This window comes from Macaca mulatta, chromosome 12 (assembly GCF_049350105.2).
Source record: "Macaca mulatta isolate MMU2019108-1 chromosome 12, T2T-MMU8v2.0, whole genome shotgun sequence".
Taxonomy (NCBI): Eukaryota; Metazoa; Chordata; class Mammalia; order Primates; family Cercopithecidae; genus Macaca; species Macaca mulatta.
Genome location: NC_133417.1, coordinates 75590729 through 75611259, shown reverse-complemented (window position 1 = coordinate 75611259; position 20531 = coordinate 75590729). Strand labels below are relative to the sequence as shown.

The 20531-nt window shown below is 39.6% G+C and overlaps 1 protein-coding gene across 1 annotated transcript in view; it reads right to left on the bottom strand.

The window, feature by feature from the left end:
* Window positions 1-4274: 4274 nt before the first annotated feature.
* Window positions 4275-20531, bottom strand: part of LOC144333276 (myosin-IIIb-like) — a 109391-nt gene continuing 93134 nt past the window's right edge. Inside the window, exons 3-5 of the mRNA XM_077956521.1 lie at window positions 7159-7265; window positions 6740-6786; window positions 4275-5911 (exon numbers count right to left, since the gene is read on the bottom strand). Of these exons, the coding sequence (XP_077812647.1) occupies window positions 5773-5911; window positions 6740-6786; window positions 7159-7265 (293 nt within the window). The 3' untranslated portion in view covers window positions 4275-5772. The remainder of the gene's footprint in view (window positions 5912-6739; window positions 6787-7158; window positions 7266-20531) is intronic.

The following is a 20531-nucleotide window of genomic DNA, read 5'->3' as shown; positions in this document are numbered from 1 at the left end:
GTTTTTCCGAGGTTGACTGATACCATCATGTACACAGGGCCGAGACTAACGGGAAGCTTCTCTTGGAGAAGAAAAACAATGTTGGAGGCCATCTGTTGCCATATACTGAAGCCTATTATAAAGGTATAGTATTGAAGACAAGGAAAAACAAATAATTAACAGAATAGAGAATCTGGAAACAGACCCATGAACACTTGACTTACATAAATGGTAGTGTTTTAGAGCAGTACGAAAATAATGGCCTTTTTATTAAATGGGGCTGAGACAATTGAATAACCCTACAGAAAACATGAAAATCAATCTTCACTGCACATTATTTACAAAAGCAGTTCTGGGTGGGTTGAGGAGCTAAATGTGAAAGGCAAAACAATAATGCTTCCAGGAGATTCTAAAAGCAAATATTTCTGTGGCCTTGGGGTAGAAAAAGTTTTTTGTTGTTTTTTGTTTGTTTGTTTGTTCTCTGTCACCCAGGCTGGAGTGCAGTGGTACAATCACAGTTCATTGCAGCCTTGACCTCCTGGGGCTCAAGCAGTCCTCCCACCTCAGCCTCCCGATTAGCTGGGGCTACAGGTACATGCCACCACACCGAGCTAATTTTTGTAGTTTTGGTGGAGACTGGGTTTTGCCACGTTACCCGGTCTGGTCTCGAGCTCCTGAGCTTAAGCAATCTGCCCACCTTGGCCTCTTGAAGTGCTGGGATTATAGGCATGAGCCACCAGATTTCTTAACAGACCATAAAAACACACTAATCAAAAAGGAAAAGCTGGGTGACAAAATAATCTGTACAACAAGCCCCCATGACATGAGTTTACCTATGTTACAAACCTGCTCGTGTATCCCAGAACGTAAAATAAAAGTTAAAAAAAAGGAAAAGATTGATAAATTATACCACATTAAAACTACATACTTTTTTCTCATCAAAGGCACTTTAAAAGAATGAAAGGGTAAGCTGCCTAGTGGAGAAAATATTTGCAACACATATAACTGACATATAATATGTTTCTTCACATTAAAAGAAAAAAATGGTTAAACTAATTCAAAATGGTCATGTTATAAAAGTTATCTAAGTTGGGCACAAAATACATAAAATGTGCCCAGTATCATTAATGAGGGATATATAAGCTATAATCACAGTGAGATTCTGGGATTCAGCACCCCATCAGAGTCCCCAGATGACAGGCGAAGAGTTGGCAAAAGTTGGTGAGAATGCAGAACGATGGGAGCTCTTTTATACCACTAATAGGATTGTAAATTGGTATGACTACTTTGGAAAACAGTTTGGCATTCTGTACTGAAGTAAAGATATGTATACCTTATGACTCTGCAACTCTTGTCTTAGGTATACAGCCAACAGAAAAGTATGCAAAAATAGACAGCAAGAGATAGATACAATAATGTTCATAGCAGCAATTTCTAAAATAGCCCCAAATTGGAAACAATTTATATTTGTCCATTAAAAGAATGACTGGCCGGGCGCAGTGGCTCACACCTGTAATTCCAGCACTTTGGGAGGCTGAGGCTGGCGGATCACCTGAGGTCAGGAGTTCGAGACCAGCCTGGCCAACATGGTGAAACTCGATCTCTACTAAAAATACAAAAATTAGCCAGGTGTGGTGGCAGGTGACTGTAATCCCAGCTACTTGGGAGGCCGAGGCAGGAGAATCGCTTGAACCCAGGAGGCGGAGGTTGCAGTCAGCCGAGATCGTACCACTGCGCTCCAGCCAAGGTGACAGAGTGAGACACGTTCTCACACACACACAAAAAAGGTAGAATGACTAAATCAATTATGTCATATTCTTCTATTAGAATACTACAAAGACATGAAAATGAGCAAACTGCATTTACATTCCATGACATAGATGAACCTTGCAAATACAACATTGAATGAAACAAGACCTAAAAATTTTTTTTACTGTAGCATTCCATTTATATAAAGTTCTCCAAACCTAATTATGAGGCAAAACGTAACTATACCGTTTTGGAATGCATGTAAGTATAAAACTATAAAGAAAATCAAGGAAGTGTTTACCAGTAAAGTCATGAGAATGTTTATTTTTGGGGAGGCACAGACAGGAGTGGTAATTGGGAAGAACCTGGAGAGAGGCTTCCTGTTAGGTGCTAACAATGCTCTGTTCTAGATGGGAGGATGGTTACATGGGCGTTGACTTTCTGATAATTTATTGAGCTGAATCTTCTGATTTGTGCCCTTTTTTGGATATGTATTATATTTGAAAAGAAAGTTTGGGCCAGGTGCAGTGGCTCACACCTGTAATTCCAGCACTTTGGGAAGGTAAGGTAGGTGGATCGCTTGAGGTCAGGAGTTTGAGACCAGCCTGGGCAACATGGCAAAAACCCATCTCTACTAAAAATAGAAAAACTAGCTGGGTGTGGTGGTATATGGCTGTAATCCCAGCTACTCAGGAGGCTGAGGCACAAGAATTGCTTGAACCCCGGGAGGCAGAGGTTGCAGTGAGCTGTGATTTTACCACTGCACTGCAGTTGGAGTGACAGAGCAAGACTCTGTCTCAAAAAAAAAAAAAAGAAAAAGTTTTTAAAAAAGTGGATGAAGGCATAATATCTGCAAATGATCAAAATGGAAGAAGCAGCAACTCAGAATATGAACACTAAATGTCTGCAGTGGAACTTTTAAAAAATGTTCTACTCCCAGAATCATTTATGTTTGCCTTGACATTATTGCTTAGTCTGCTGGTTTTCTTATTTTATTTATTTTTATTTTTTTTGGACATGGAGTCTCGCTCTGTCGCCAGGCTGGAGTACAGTGGCGCGATCTTGTCTCGCTGCAACCTCCACCTCCTGGGTTCAAGCGATTCTCCTGCCTCAGCCTCCCGAGTAGCTGGGATTACAGACATGTGCCACCATGCCTGGCTAATTTTGTATTTTTAGTAGAAACGGGGTTTCTCCATGTTGGTCAGGCTGGTCTCGAACTCCCGACCTTGGGTGATCTGCCTGCCTTGGCCTCCCAAAGTGCTGGGATTACAGGCCTGAGCCACTGTGCCAGGCCAAATCTACATTTTTCATAAGGGGGGAGATTAAATATTGTCTAAAATGACAAGAAGATAGAAGCAAATTATTCAGAGGCACGCTAGCAACCATTAGAGGAATTAGAAATAATTTTAAACAATGATTGCTTCCTGGAGAGACGCACATGGAGAAGACAACTGCTCTCCACTGTAAACCCTCTGGACTATTTGATTTTTGTCATGTGCATATTACTTTGATAAATCTAATGAAAGTTACAAGATTCCAGGTTGCATCATTCTCATCTACTAGGTTTAAGAATTGCTTTTTGAGGCAGGGTGCGGTGGCTCATGCCTGTAATCCCAGCACTTTTGGAGGCTGAGGTGGGCGGATCGCCTGAGGTCGGGAGTTCGAGACCAGCTTGGTCAACATGGAGAAACCCTGTCTCTACTAAAAATGCAAAATTAGCTGGGTGTAGTGGCACATGCCTGTAATCCCAGCTACTAGGGAGGCTGAGGCAGGAGAATCCAGGAGGTGGAGGTTGCAGTGAGCCAGGATCGCGCCGTTGCACTCCAGCCTGGGAAACAAGAGCAAAAATCTATCTCAAAAAAAAAAAAAAAAAAAAGCTTTTTGAGTTTGTGGCACTGTGACTAGCCCAAGAATAATGTCTACAGTCTGTCTGTTTTCTCTATACTGTGACTGAAAGTGAACATCATTTCTAGAGTACTCTTAGGAGTACAGCTGTATTAACGACTTAACTATGCAGAGCTTCTGGATTATGATTCCACAGTTACTTCTGTTTTCTTTTTAAATTTATTTATAGATATATTTAAATGAGAAACAAGCCAGGTTTAGAATTACATTGTGCATGGACAAGCAGGGAGTTATGAACATTTCCATTCAATAATTTGAAAAGCAGCAATATTATCAAACCAAAAGTAGACAATCAATGATAAAAGTGAAACTTCCAAAAGCACTCATATATTAATAGTAACATGAAAAATTTATATATTCTATGCATTATGTTTTAAACAATAAAATAAAATGTATCCGCATTTTTCCTGCTCTACTTACTTATCTTATAAACATTACCTTTTGGGTGAAGTTCAGCTATTGAAAAATTGGCTATATTTATTTCATTTTCTTGTAAAATTACAATTTCTGAGATCTTTAAATGCATCATTTCATTATTTATCTCCATAAAAGGCCTATTAATGTGTTCCCTTTCAAAACTCTGAAGAGATTTTCTTCAAGGTTATTTCTCTCAAAATTTAGGTATTTTCTTACATACTATCTTTTTTTTTTTTTTTGAGACAGAGTCTTGCCCTGTCGCCCAGGCTGGAATGCAGTGGCATGCTCTCAGCTGACTACAACCTCCACCTCCTGGGTTCAAACTATTCTCCTGCCTCAGCCTCCTGAGTAGCTGGGATTACAGGCACACGCCACCACTCTGGGCTAATTTTTTTTTTTTTTTTTTTTTTAGTAGAGATGGGGTTTCACCATGTTGGTCAGGCTGGTCTCGAACTCCTGACCTCAGGATCCGCCCATCTTGGCCTCCCAAAGTGCTGGGATTACAGGCCTGAGCCACTGCACCCAGCTTTTCTTGCATACTATCTACCACATATTTTTGAGTAAGAAAAATATTAAGAACATCTGTTCTAGAGAAAGGGTCTTATAGGGCTTCTTTGTTTTTGATTACATCACACAGCAATTTTGTCATGTTTTATATAAAGCAGGTGCTCAAAAAAGTTTGTCATATTGAATCATATTGAGTATTATATTATCTAACATCATTACAATAGAATTATCCAAAACGTAGTGAAAAATCAGAGATTATAGTGTACGAATTGAAAGTAACGTTCCTGTCAGATATGCTTGTGTAACTTAGTTAAGTCTTTCCACATAGTCTACATTCACTAGGTATCCCCTCTGCGAGGCCCTGTGCTAGGCTCTGTGCACACAAAGATGGACAATATCAGGTCCTTCTACTGTAGCCACTGAGAGCCTCATGGAGTTATTTGACCAGTGAATGGAGAGTTACAGAATAAAGTGACCTGGACTTTCCGTGTCACCAAAGTGACAGGTCCAAACTTTCCCTCTCACTCCTTTCTTTTCACTACCAAAGTAGTGTGGGTGTCTTGGCAAGGTGAAATAAAGAGGCAAAGGCTTTCTCAGCATAATAATTAACAAGAGAGGGGTTAAGAAAGCTGAAAGATTTAGGCCTCTCTGCCTAAACACAGGCAATTATCCTGTCCTAGGAGATCTTGGGGCCAATCCTCCAGGATGGGGCACTCAGCAATGGAGCCCTGACTCTGGGGGAGGTGGGAGTGATAGAAAAGCCCAGCAAAGGTGGGAGAGTGGAGAAGAGTGCAGGAAAGGGACTCCTGGGTCTCCACTGGGGCAGATTCTGAATGGATTGAAAAGTAACTTGATAGGAAAAATCAAGAAATATTATCAGTGTCCATGATTAGACTGTGGTGAGACTGTCTGTTATCTTCCTAGACACTGGGGGCATGAATGGCTGTTTATACTGTTGTAAAGGTGTTCTCAGTGACCCACAGGGACTCATGGGATGGGAAAGGAAGGGAGCGCCCAGCTCAGGCTGCACAACAGATGTGGGAGAGTGGTAGAGATAGGATAAGATGTTTTGGAATCTGCAAGTTGTTCAGTAAGGCTCAGGCATGGACCATATGGCCAAAGAAGCTGACCCCATGTCAGTGCTTACTAATGCAAAGACAGTTGATTACCATGAATGTTACTACTCTGGACAGATTTGGGGTTAGGAAGTACAATTCAATGTTGAGTAAAAGAGTCTCCTTTTGAGGATGAAGAAAAAAAGGAAGGGTGGGCTGAGTTGTTCTCCTCAGGGATGCAGTCCACTGGTGACAGAGATTTGTAATATTCATCTTCCCCATCAAGTACTTTGATTTGGCTGCAACAAAGAAAACAACAGGATTTTCAACAAAAAAAGAAAACAAATGTTACAATCATCACTGGGGCAGCTAAAGTCATGTGAGTAGCTGGAACAGGGTTGGGTTCCAACACTGAAGGGGACGGACAGCTTAAGTGGTTCAGGGTCTCCCAGTACAGAGGTACCAGGGTCTGATCTATGAAGCCCTTCACCTTGGGGTCACGCACTGATAATGGGTCTAGTTTTGCGGTATCTGGAAGTTGTGGTCATATTGCAACTTGATTTATGGGATTGAACTCTCTGTCTCCATCTGGTTCCCTCTAGATGAGAAAGTTTTCCTCCTGACCTCCTCCAATTCTCTAATTATTACCGTTATATACTTCATTGCTATTCTCAGTTGCGATGCTTACAATCAAACGAATGACAAATTCCTTACTATCCTCTGTCTAACCAGTGGGGCATGTTTCTCTTTGTGCATGTTTTAAGGCCCAGGGGTAGGATAATGTGGAGGAAGTGGCCTATTTGTATTTCGTAGAGTGCTCTTATTTGTGGAAGGAGAGTTTTATATAACCCACTACATGTCTCTAATTATGAAGAAAGTACAATTCCCAGGAATAATTATGAGAAATAACATTTGCCCTTAGGTGACAATTTCAACCTTTTTGGACAGAATAGATTCAAGTTTTGTATACTTGCTACTGTGAAAAGTAATTTCCAATGTCAATAAGAGTGGCAATATCTGGATTGCATATTTTTAGAAGCCTCTCTGGAAAGTTTTGCATTTTCTGTAATATCACAAAGGACCCCTTCTGTTTACAGTTGCTTAGAACTAAGAAGACAGATATTTACCCAAGTTTTCTTGGCTTCCTCTTGCTCCCTTGATATTCTAGAGTTCCCTGTGGAGAGGGCCAAGAACACACAGTCAAAGCAAAGCAGCAAGTCGTTAATTTTTAATTCAAAGTGATTTTGTGTTGAATGCAAGCAGATGCTGATAATATCAGAAGTCACAGCATAATTTTTTTGATCAAAGGGCTCAAGTGAGCCTGATGAAGCATGCATCTTGCTCGTCTTTGATAAACCACATCAATTATTCACCGTGAAGGCAGACATCCTGACATGAAAGCAACAGATAAAGAGCCTAAGCACATGTTCAAGACGAGAGCATGAGGGTGGGGGTGGGGCTGCAGGGGCTGGAACAGGTAGTAATAACAGAATTATTAACTGGAAACAAAGCCAGTGAAACAGCTTTATGGCCACTTTGAACTCACATTTAACTGGTTATAGTACATAGTGTCCTCAGGGCTACTCAGCATTTTGGGCTGCTGACATCGTCGGCGAGGTGTTCGTTGCTTCTGTGCGAGACCATTTTCTGAACCTGAAAAAAGATAGCAAAACTTTGCTGTAAACTGTCCCAGGTGTTGGGAAAATTAAGTGAAAAATGGCTCTTCACATAAACGCACTTAGTAGAAACTGTGTCCTATTTTAGTGGGCATATTAAAAGCTTTGCTAATGTTAGGAGAAATGCCGTCCTAAAAAATACACACAGATTGCTAAGTGTAAACAAGGGCCACTGTCCGTAACTTCGCATTCAGCTTTCTGATCTGAATCAGCGGTCCGGGGTGACAGAAAGCAAGCTGGTGTTTCCACATTGGTGAAGTATAAGTTGGTGGTCAGCCTTTATAGAGTAGGGTGCCCTTAGTGGGATGACTGTGTTAGGACAACCAAAGCAATCAGGGATGGTTTGCACCACATCCTGCAGTGAGAGTTCAAAAACATCTGGAGCACACATACTCTTGGGGAGATGAGAAGCAAACCTTTTGGTGGGATACATTTTGGGGGAGAAAATGGCTTGAGCTAAAATTTACTGAAAGGCTTTGAACAATAGCACTGATGCATGCAGTTTCTGGAGGTAGTGTAAAAGAGAAGGAGAAAGGATGATTGCATGATTACATGAAGCAGTCTCTCCCTGTTTGTCCTGATTTCAGAACCCTGGACCAAGAGCACATTGGAGATTAAGAAACCATGAGTCAGAAGAAGTCACAATTCATCTCCCTTCCAAGCAAATGATTTTACCGATCTACTGTCCTTTCGGCTCTATATCTGAATCAGGACTCAGCAGTTCTGACTTCCTGGCAACACACACACACACACACACACACACACACACACACACACACACACCCCTGTCGTAGAATATTGTCCATGAATATTGTCGTTTAGAGAAAAGCATCACTATCCTGGAGGACAGAGTGTTTATTATAAACTCTTCAGTAAAAAGAGTTGGGGATTTTACTTGGAATCATATTTTAACTTCACCAGAGATTTCCACAATTTAAAAAAATTCTGGGGGAATTTTAAAAGTAGAGAGTGACTTAGCAAGGTCCATTATTAATAGCAAAATATCTGTTCCCTAAGTATAAAGTTGTGTATCTTGATTTTTCTTGAATTGGGACATAGCTATATTTGGACAAGACTATCAGAACCCAGCCTGGCCAACATGGTGAAACCCCATCTCTACTAAAAATACAAAAATTAGCTGGGCGTGGCGGCAGGTGCCTGTAGTCCTAGCTGTTCGAGAGGCTGAGGCAGGAGACTTGCTTGAACCCGGGAGGCAGATGTTGCAGTGAGCTGAGATTGCACCACTGCACTCCAGCCTGGGTGACAGAGTGAGAGACTGTCTCAAAAAAAAAAAAAAAAAAAAAAAAGACTATCAGATCCATCCATTCTAAATACCCATTTTGGTTTTTTTTTCCAGAAAAGGAACTGAGGCCCATAAAATTGAATGGCTCATCTCAGATCAAGTGGCCAGGTAGTACCCAACCCTAGATTTCTTACTTCGTGTTCCAATAGGTTTTTTTTTTTTGTAAATTTTTTTTTACACTATAGCATATGATCCTTTTTTGTTTTTGAGATAGTCTCGCTGTTGTCCAGGCTGGAGCGCAGTGGTGCGATCTCTACTCACTGCAACTTCTGCCTCCCAGGTTCAAGCTATTCTCCTGCTTCAGCCTCCCAAGTACAGGTGTGCACCACTATGCCCAGCAAATTTTTGTATTTTTTGTAGAGATAGGGTTTCATCATGTTGGCCAGGCTGGTCTCGAACTCCTAGCCTCAAGTGATCTGCCATCCTCGGCCTCCTAAAGTGGTGGGATTACAGGCGTGAGCCATTGCACCCAGCTTATAGGATATTGTCTTTCTTAAGGAGAAACATTTTTTAAAGTCAAAGGTCTAAGTAAAAGTAAGCTCAGTAAAAAAATATATATATTATATGATATACTATATATAGTATATGCTATATATCATATACTATATATCATATATGATATATATTATACACCATATATCTATAAAATGTGATATATACTATATATTATCTATAAAATGCTATATATTATATACTACATAGTATCTATAATATGCTATATATTATATACCATATATTATCTATAATATGCTGTTATATATAATATATACAATATACCATATACTATATATCATATGTAACATGGTATATATTATATACTGTTTTACCTATAAAATGCTATATATTATATACTATATATTATCTATAATGCTATATATTATATACAACATATATAATATACTATATATCATATATAACATGCTATATATTATATACTATATTACCTATAAAATGCTATATATAATATACTATATATTATCTATAATATGCTATATATTATATACAAGATATATATAATATACTATATAGTACATAAAATATACTATATACTATATGTACTATATATTATATAAATTTTTTGAGACAGTCTCACTCTGTCGCCCAGTCTAGAGTGCAGTGGCACGATCTCAGCTCACTGTAGCCTCCGCCTCCCAGGTTCAAGTGATGCTCCTTCCTTAGCCTCCCAAGTAGCTTACAGGCAGACACCCCCATGCCCAGCTAATTTTTTGTATTTTTAATAGAGATGGGGTTTCGTCATGTTGCCCAACCTGGTCTCGAACTCCTGACCTCAAGTGATCTGCCCACCTCGGCCTCCCAAAGTACTGTGATTACAGGTGTGAGCCACCATGTCCGGCCTCAATGAAAAATATTAATTAGCATAGCAAAACAATGTTGCTTGCAGAGGGTTCCAACAGCCTTAACAGACATTCTCATCCACCTCTTCATGATTACTGTGCAGAGCACAGGAATCTAGCCTGTCGTGCTGGCAAGGTTCTCAGAACACAAAGAACACAGCAGTTATTTCTGATGGTTCCAACACACCTCCTCCTTGTTTGCTTTGTGAAGTCCATACTCTGCAATATGGTAGAATGTGAAGCTGTGAGTCCCTTTTGTGTCATATCCTTTCTGATTTATAGATCAATGAAGAGAAGTGTCCTTAGGTCAGGCTGCTGGTGTGAAGCATGCTCTGGAGGTCTGACATCCACTCTCCCTTACACTTTCTAATATGGCAGGAATTCCATCCATGGTAACTCAAAAGACTGATCTTAAGAAGTTTTTGGGTTCAGCTAGAGTTCAGCCTAGTTCAGCTGGACTTCATGTTTATATAGTGTTTACATTTTATCAGAGGTTTTTATTTATATTGTCTCAACTGGTAATGCTTTATATACATTATGATTTTCAACTTTTGTTCTTGACGAACTTGCTGTTTCATTGGCTTTTTTTTCCCTGATTCTTATAAGGAATTAAGTTATTGGATAGAATGTTCTTAATTTTAATATTTCTCCCATTACTTAAAAACAACTGTTGGTGTCTAATCTTACGGTTTCTACACTATACTAGAATCGGGTATAAGCTATTTATCTGATTTAGCATCAAATTGTAATTTTCATTATTTTAAGTTTAATTTTTCCGTATTTCACAATGTTCAGAAAAGAATGCTGTAACTTCCAGGTGCTTTACCATTACAAGAAATCTGAGTGTCACTGATATAATGATCCATTGTAAGCAACCAAATAAATAATTGGGAAGTAGATCGTTGTTTAATAAATGCTATTGGAACAATTTAATAGCAATATGCAAAAATATAACTTAAATACAGACATATTAACATTTATCCTATATACAGGGTACTTTGCTGGATTTTGTAGAAAATTCAAAGAGAAATAAGACAAAGTCCCTGTTTTCAATCTAGTAGAGGATGCTGTCTTAAGATGTTAAGTGATTAGTGATTTCTTTAAAGCTGTTTAAGCTAGTGCTGTTGGACTCAAATTGTTTAGTTTTTAAAATTCTAAATCCTTTACTTTTCTCAATATATTTCTTGATTCTCACAGGCCACAATAAATTCTAGATGAGTTATATAGTTGAGAATTTTAAACATCTCCAAAAAACTTTAGAAAGAAATGAAATAGACTCTCTCAGCTGTATAAGAAGATGCTAGTGACACGCATGGGTTTAATTATATTAAAGTGTTCCATATGATGGACAGTAACAAAACTAAGATGAAAGGAAGTACAACAGAAAGATAAAAACAATTAAAAGATATATACCCATAAAAGTTACATCCATAATGTGGAAAGGCTGAGGCAAGAGACAGAGAAATATAGTTAGAAAACGAGATACTGAAAAATATTGAACTATCCTGACAAACAGCTTCAATTTAACAATTACTGCTGCTTCTCTATTAATTCATACACCAAAAGGTTAAAAGACAATGTGGGAGGGGCCCCAGAGAAACAGCAGAATCCATAGGTTCCCCGCCTCCTGAAGTGCAACTTGGCAATAAACAGAGCTGGCCGGGCGCGGTGGCTCACACCTGTAATCCCAACACTTTGGGAGGCCTAGGTGGGCGGATTGCTTGAGCTCAGGAGTTCGAGAGCAGCCCAGGCAACATGGCAAAGTCCCATCTCTACAAAAAATACAAAAAATTAGCCAGGCATATTGGAATGCACCTGTGGTCCCAACTACTCCGGAGGCTGAGAAAGGAGGATCCCTTGAGTTCAGGAGAGGGGGGTTGCAGTGAGCCGAGACTGTGCCTCTGCACTCCAGCCTGGGTAATAGAGTGACACTTGGTCTCAAAAAAAAAAAAAAACAAAAACAAAAACTAAAACAAAACAAAAAACCCCCAGAACTAAGCAACTTGTTCCAAGGAACATGTTGCAATGAAGTAAACCAAAAGAAAAAGAAACAATTTGTATGAAGACAGACATAATAACACTTTTTATAGCAGAAAAAAGCTAGAAACATGATACATATTTAATAATTGAGAAGACATTAACTCAGATATAAAAACTGTTGAGTCACTGACAAAGCAGTGATAAATGTGTATGATGTTGACAGAAGAAAATTCAAAACTTGGAAAAAGAAGTAAAATACAAAATAACATACAGCACATTGACTAAATCTATGCATGTACATGCAATGAGAACTTTATCATAATTTTTCCCTTGAAAATTTAAATATTAAAAAATCAGTAAGGCACATAGTACCAAAATTGTTAGTTCTTTGCATATATGAAGAAAGTATAACCAAAAAAAGGCTAAATTCGTAAGTGGCAGAGTGAAAACTTGAACCCTGTCTTTTGACTTTTGGGCCAGTTTGCATTAAGATATAAAACAATATGGTTATTGGATAGTTACCTAGTTCATTTGATTAGTTTATGTAGAGAAACTGGGCAACTCAAGTTTGAACACTCACTTTTTTTTTTTTTGAGACAGAGTCTTGCTCTGTTGCCCAAGCTGGAGTGCAGTGCCACGATCTTGGCTCACTGCAACCTCCACCACCAGGGTTCAAGCAATTCTCCTCCCTCAGTCTCTTGAGTAGCTGGGATTGCAGGCGCCCACCACTGTGCCTGGCTAATTTTTTGTATTTTGAGTAGAGATGGGATTTCACCATTTTGGCCAGGCTGGTCTCGAACTCCTGACTTCAAGCAACCCACCTGCCTTGGCTTCCTAAAGTGCTGGGATTACAGGCATGAGCCACTGCGCCCGGCCTGAATATTCACATTAAATGTGAGTTTTTACTTTGAGGACCATAATGCTCATATTCTGAAAGTGGCTTGTTACTACCTTGCATAGATGCCCGTGAGACAAACCAAACTCTCCACTTTGTGGTACATTGGTGACTACCTCCTTACTGTGCTTTTAAAGGTATATTATGTTAAGAACACCAGTTTGCATTTAAAATAGGTCTCTTTCCTTTTCAAGAATCTTTGCACATCCCCCCAGCCCCCTGCCCTGCACCTTCTGATTTCATATTTTAGATCTTTAACACATCTTTCTCTTCTGAATTGTTATAGAATTTTATAATAAACTGGAGCTAAATCTGTCAGAAAATGGAAGACATCTGGATAGCATTTCAGGAGCACTGGCAAATGCATACTCCTTACTTCCTAATCCCAAACCGGCACACTGGGCTGCACACATGCCCAAGCTCTTGGTGAGAGATAAATAGCTGAATTCAGTCGATCTGCCACATAACTTCAAACAATTGGTTTGTAAATTTAATTTTTCTTTTCTCTTTATTGAACATGCAGGTATATTCAAGCTAAAGTTGCCAGATAAAATGGAGGACATGGCCGGGTGCAATGGCTCAGCCAGGTGCAGTGGCTCATGCCTGTAATCTCAGCACTTTGGGAGGCTGAGACGGGCGGATGGCCTGAGGTCAGGAGTTCGAGACCAGCCTGACCAAAATGGTGAACCCCTGTCTCTACTTAAAATACAAAAATTAGCTGGGTATGGTGGTATGCACCTGTAATCCCAGCTACTTGGGAGGCTGAGGAAGGAGAATCACTTGAACCCGGGAGGCAGAGGTTGCAGTGAGCCGAGATCGCGCCATTGCACTCCAGCCTGGGCGACAAGAGTGAGACTTTGTCTCCAGAAAAAAAAAAAAAAAAAAAAAGGACACACAGTTAGATTTGAATTTCAGATAAACAACCAATAATTCTTTATTACATCCATGAAATATTTGACATATTTATGTTAAAAAATGATTGGTTATTTATCTGAGATTCAAATCTAGCTGAGTGTGCTGCATTTTTATTTGTTAAATCTGGCAACCCTAATTCATGCAGAGTTGTAAGTCACAAATGAGGCTTTTGTCTTCTTCCAAGGTTTCAGAGATGAAGAAAATGTCTTCTTCTACTCCATTTAACTTGCTGAGTTGCAGCTATTTTGGCTACAAATGCCCCCTCCTACACTGTCCTCTAAAACTTAATGTTTCAGTTTTCATCACCTGCTACAGATGTGCCAGTTCTGGTAAGTTTCCTAGCAAGATTGAAGGAAGGGAAGGACAACTTCAAGGAAGGGCAGGATGGGGCATGCAGCCCATGTATTCCCCAGCTTGGTGGGGCAGAATGGGTTCTCGGCTCCTGAGGAATGGGCAGGCAATGCACAGGGGTCCTAGGAAGAAAGGGAGAGAATATCCTGGGAGAGCCATAGTCCCTGGCACCCTTCTGTGGTCCCTCATCAGGCATAGATACTTTCTGAGCAGTGTGATTGCTGATCTGATTGCCATTTTGTGGATGAGGCGTTCTCAGGTTCATTCGCCAAATGAAACATCCCCTTTAAGCAAACAGAGTGTTCAGTGTTCTAGATTTACAGATGGCAAATCCTATATGAGGTTATAAGCTATACCCCTGGGGCATTTAAATAGGATTAGAGTTGTGCAATTAATTTACAGGGCTCTGCCAACTCTGTGCATAAAGGGAGGTGCGTCACTCCTCCGACCAAGGTTCTCAGGGTATTTGGAGGTGACAGTAACCCAGCTGTCAGCTCGACAGTCTTTCTCTTCAATGAGGGTTGACCATGCGCATGGTACTCCAGTGGATACTCCCATGAAATAGCTTCTGAAGACATGACCTGTCTTTTCTGGTTCTGTGTCTCTTCCCCTAACCATTTCATTTTTACATAGCAACTCTTGTTTTGCAAAGTACTTTTTATTTACTTCATCTCATTTTAGGAAGGCCGAATAACTCTAAACAGATAACAGAGGCATAGTGAGACTAAGCGATTATACAGTTAGAGGCAAAGCCCAAATGAGAGTTCAGGTTTTTCGAATCCAACTGAGTATTTTTTTTTACATGATACCAGTTGTTCAACTTTTAAAATACTAATGCCCAGGTCAAGGCCTGGACATCAATTTTTTTTTTTTTAATCTCTTTAGGTGGTTCTAATGTGTAGTCAGCGTTAAGAACCACTGTGCTTGACCATATTAAATCTTTCCTTCCCAATAAGAACCATATCACCAGAAAGTCTACCAATAATCTACATCACCTTAGAAATGAAGAAATGAATTGTAATCCCCTTGCCCCTCATATGCCTTGAGGCATGGACTATTTCAGGGATGCTCAGAGCCTAACAGATCCTCAGGTTATTGGAGACGGGGAATTATGCCCTGGTGGCTCAGATTTCCAAATTTAAGTCATGTCACGGAGGATAATTCTCTGTGGTCTGGCTCCTTCCTTTTATATCTGAGAGGTCCGAGGCCCAAGGAGCTTAGGCCCCTAAGCTATATTAACTCAGGATTCTTGATTCAAAATCCCAGGGCCTAGGCCATGGCCTCTATTATGATGCTTGTACTTTTGCTGAGATGTTTTCGTAAGTTTTCACTTCACCAAGTCTAACTTCAGGAGGAACTAAGGAATTCAGTGGGCTTTTGTAAAACACATACACACACAACCAGAAAGAGAGATTTTCTCCTGGGGTGCATGTAATTCAGATCCTGCTTTTTAAGATGAAAGGAAAGCTACAAATTTTCCCACTTGCCATGTTATGTCATGAACAATCTTCTTCAAAATTGCAAAACTGCTACAAAGAAAACATCCCTGAGTTAAGTTAGTGCCTGTGGAAGACGCTGGAGTTATAAATTGTCTGTGTGGAATTTTCTACTTATTAGTTAAGGAGGTGGCAGTAACTTCCCCTGAAACCAATAGCTCAGGGCCCGGCACACTCTCAACAAATGATGAATGAATGAAGAATGAATGAATGAATACTGACTATTCACCATTCTCATTAAGAGCTCTTCCATCTATGTTGCCTATTCTTTGGTTCTGACTGTTAATTGGGATGTTTTTGTCCAGGCTTCCAATAGGAAGAGGGTCTTTCCTATCCTGGGATACCTCTGGGGAAACTGTCCAGAGATGTTTCAAAGAGGTAGACGAAATCAGTCTCTAAAAGCAAAGTTCCTTAGTATTTTTACTATTGTCCTTTCAATATCTTTATAGGAATATGTATTTTTTTAATTAAAAAAATTCATTCATTCATTTAATTTGGGTTATAGCTTCCCCCCCTTAACAATAAAGTCATAAATATTTTTCCACTCTATTAGGCAACTTTTGAAATAGTGTGTTTCTTTTAGAGTTACTTTTTGAAAAGGTAATAAATGAACCTAACGTTCAAATAAGTTAAGCAGTGAAAAGTTTGTCTTTTTTCCACACCCAATCTCATTCCCACAATAGTAGTAACTGCTGAGACAAGTTTCCAGAGATATCTTCTTCCAGAGATAGTTTAAATGGCATCATTTCTAATGGTTGCGTGGCATTTCATTTTATGGATGAATCATGATTGATTTATATAATTTCCTATTTTGGGTATAGAAGTTGTTTCCAATGTTTTTCTATAATAACAGTGCTTTGAGGAACATATAGTTTGGTCTTTGACAAATGCTCATTATTCCTTAGGATAAATTTCTAAAAGAAGAATTACTGGCCAAAGGTATGCATATTTTAAAAACTTACGATTTTTCTTTTTCAATTGCCATCCAGAAAGCGTGCAGCAAAATACACTTCTACCACCCGTACCTATATTACCCATTTAAGCAGGCCTTCACCAGCATGAGATGGCTCTTAAGAAAAAGTCTGACAATATAATAGGTGCAAAAATAACATCTCATTTGTGTTTCTATTTGCATGTCATTGATTATTTGAAAAGGGTGAATGTTCCCTACCCTCCCAGTTTGTTAGCCATTTGTGTTTCAGGATTCCTCTTCAGTTGGAAATAGCAGCAAAGTTCATAGGTCCTGGGTGGATATAAAGTGGATGGAACAGGTTGTTGTCAGTCTGTTGGAGTAGGATGGTAGATGAGCAGTCCCCTTGGCTAACAGGTGTGCATATGCCTATTTAAAAAATTAGCATGTTGTAGGGGAATATTTCTCAAGCTTTTGTCACATATCTACCTATTAGGCATTTTTCACTATATTCACCTGTACTATTTATTCTTTAATATTTTAAAAATTCAACTGATTTTTTTTGCTTAAATACATTTCTTCAAAACTGGAACTTCATTCACCACTGTAAATGGAAAACATGTCGTTTGCCATAAATAGAAGCGAACTATATAGTAAATACAATGAAAATGAAACAGTATCATCACACTTGTGCTAGATTCCATTTCCTATAGAAGGTTCTGGGTTTCTTAAAAGGTTTGTTAAAAAGAGAGATGAGTAAATGTGAGAGGAATTTAAGACATACTAGCACCACTAAGACTTTCTCCTTAGAGTAATCTGGAGAATTTAAACTGAGAATTGAAAAAAGAGTAACTTTCTTTTACATAAGAAATTATGTAAAAGAATTATGTTATTTAATGTCACATCAACACATCATCAAAAGTCAACTTGGTGGCCACCAGTGGCCCATGTCCCACACTTTGAGAAACGTGTGTTGGGGTGGGAATCTGAAGTCAGAAAAACTGGAGTATGATAACCACCTCAGCACTTATTAGAGGCCTTCACCTGGGAATGATGACCCCTTCCTTGTAGGGTTGTAGTGAGAATGACAGATAATATATGAAAAGGTAAAACACGGTGCCAGAGGCATTAGCAGGTGCTGCGAAGGGGCTGCTGTATTTCTTGTTATACTGGAGTGGTTCTCCACCCTGGATGCATATTAGAATCATCTGAAGGGTTTTTAAAAAATACAGATACCATGACCTCACCCCTGGAGATCCTAATTTAATTGGTCAGGGGTAGGGTTCTGGTATTGTTAGTTGTTTAAAACAAAGTTCCTCCTCCTTCCCAGTGATTTTAATTTGTAGCCAGGGTTGGAAAAACCATGGATTTAACCCGTTCCTAAGAGCTTAGATCAATTCTGCAGATTAGCTATGTGCCATTTTGAAAAGCTGGCATAGGCTCAGGGAAGTATTCACTGGACAAAAGGAATTCTGGATGGGGGAAGCTCTGGGCACCATCAGGTATTTGCTTTGCACTGGAAGCTGCATCAAATGGCTTGAGCCCAAAGCAGACATAAGGGCTCCTTATTTCCCTGTACACTGGGAAAATCATATTTCTCTTATTCCAAGAGAATAATTTTGCTGACCATGGAAATACTATCTCTGGTTTCCAGAGGTACAGTGCCCTTCAGTGCTCTTCTGGAAGTTGTGGTATGAAGAAATGACAAAGCCAAAAAGCCATTCTGACCTAGGGAGACTCTCTTTAAAGCGAAATATAAATGTAGGGCAAAAACTCTGTGGTCCCCGGGAGGTTGGATCCAGGGTAAAATGTTTAAAAGGCAAACATTTAGAATGAATTATACAGCTTCAGCAATGGTTTGCTATTGGCTTGCTTTTTTGTTTTGCTTTGTGTAATGCCTGGAATATCTGCATCATGTAGCATCTTTCTATTTTTAGGAGTCTTTAAACTCCTTTATTCTGAGGCCCAAGAATATTCTCATCCACCACGTGCTTTCACGTGGAGATGACTGACTTCATCTTTAACAATGGCAGTTCCCTAACCTCAACCCAGCACGGGAGCAGGAATTAAGGCGAAAATGGCCACTGAAACTGCACCCAGTGGGAAAACAGCATTAACTCAGCTTTTAAAAAAGTGTCAACCTGAAAAATCCAAGACCTAGATCTGATGCTTAGTGAACCCACAATGCCAGGCAGCAGTCTGGGAGATGTCATTTCTGGAGCTTCTAATGAGATGCAAATCACCTGGTGAACTACTGGGGAGCTGGGAAACAATGTCCTGGGTAAAAGCAGATAAAAATGGAATGAAAGAATTTCTTTGAAGATTGGAATGACATTTTAAGTGCTTGCGGATATGGGACACCAGATAGTGCTGGTTTTACTAAACTAATTGTGACGGGGTCTTTGATTCCCTGCAGCAGGGGACCCCGGGGCACTTGTCTCCAGCTCTGCCTCACTCTTCGAGGAGCTGGTTCCAGTTCTACTGTGAGTGTGCAAGGGGCTGGTCAGCTGTAGCAAAACCAGCACTGGACACGGGGGAATCAGAAGACCCGGGCATACATAGTTCAAGTTCTGACACATGTTGGTATATGTCCTTAAGTGAATCCCTTACCCCTCTGCTGCCATGTTTTCTGTGTAAAATGATAAAGAGAGGGTTGGACTCAGGTAGTAATTTTTAATGGAGGACACTGGTGTGGCAGATTACACATGTTCTGGCCTGAAGATTCTGAGCTGCTCTCCTTGGAGTCACATTCTTTCCCAGTGTGTGAACATCTGTGTGCAGTGAGGGACATGCCTCATGGGGATCTGTTGCCTGAAGCCAGTGTGAAGGCAGGAAAAGGGTAAGAACCATTAGCCCAGAGGCCCTTTAAAGTCCCTTCCAACTTTAAGATGCTATAACTCCAGAGTAATCGCCACTTAACCTCTTGGAGCCTCATCTGTGAAACTGACATAAATGCTTTTGCTTTTCAGCTTGTTGGAATTTAAAGGCAACCAATCAAAATGCATTTAGGCTTCAAAGGAAAAAGTTCTCCATAAATACACCAGAATTTCATTCTAACACGATTCATTCATCCAAAGAGCAAAGCTACACAAGGTAGGTTCCTCTGAACCACTTTCCGGGTCCTTTGGTTACTGATGGGCTAAAAGACATCATTAAAACCTCTCACCTACTCAGCCTTTGCCCAGCTGTGAGCAAAACCTGCAGAGTATAGATTAATATTGCACAGCTGTACAAATACCCACCCAGGTCCATAAATTATAAAATATTTTTACACATAGAGAGGGCAGTCATTAGTATGAGTGACATGATTTGGGGGAGGTTACATCTACAAATGTCTGCCAGGTGTGTGTGTGTGTGTGTGTGTGTGTGTGTGTGTGTGAGACAGAGAGAGAGAGAGAGAGAGAGAGAGAGAGAGAGAGAGAGAGACTGAGCAGAAATAGAAAAGAATGTGAGTAGTAGACCAAAATAAAATCACAAATGTAATTTTTATATTGCATTTAATTAATAAGATGTAAAAATGAAATCAATGAAGTATTAGTGGTGAGAAATTCAGTTGTTATTCTTTCAGTCTTCATCTTCAAAAAAGCCAAGAAAATAGTAAGTATCTGAGAGAAGCAAAGGTTAAATAGAAAGGTATGTTTTGGTTATTTCACTAATTTCTGCTGAATTTTGGAACAAATTTCTGAAGTCCATTATAAAATCAATTTGGTCCAACTATCCAGCAAACATTAAGACATTTATACAAGTAGGGCAGCACAAAGCTTTCAGTTCTCTGCTCCAATCAAGAATTTAAATTTCAGTTCTTCAGGGTCACAGAGAACTACTAAATTTCTTTGCCTTGTTGTACAATCCAATATGAGATTAGTAAAAAATTTGTTATGGAAACAATGCATAAAATGATGACTTCTCATGCCCTCCCTGACCTAAGGAGGTTGCAAGAGATCTGAATTTCTCCACTTGACTCAAGATTTCTCAACAAATTAGCATCAGCAGCTTTTTCCCTTCCCTTTTAAATATCCCTATACTCAGGCAGGGTGC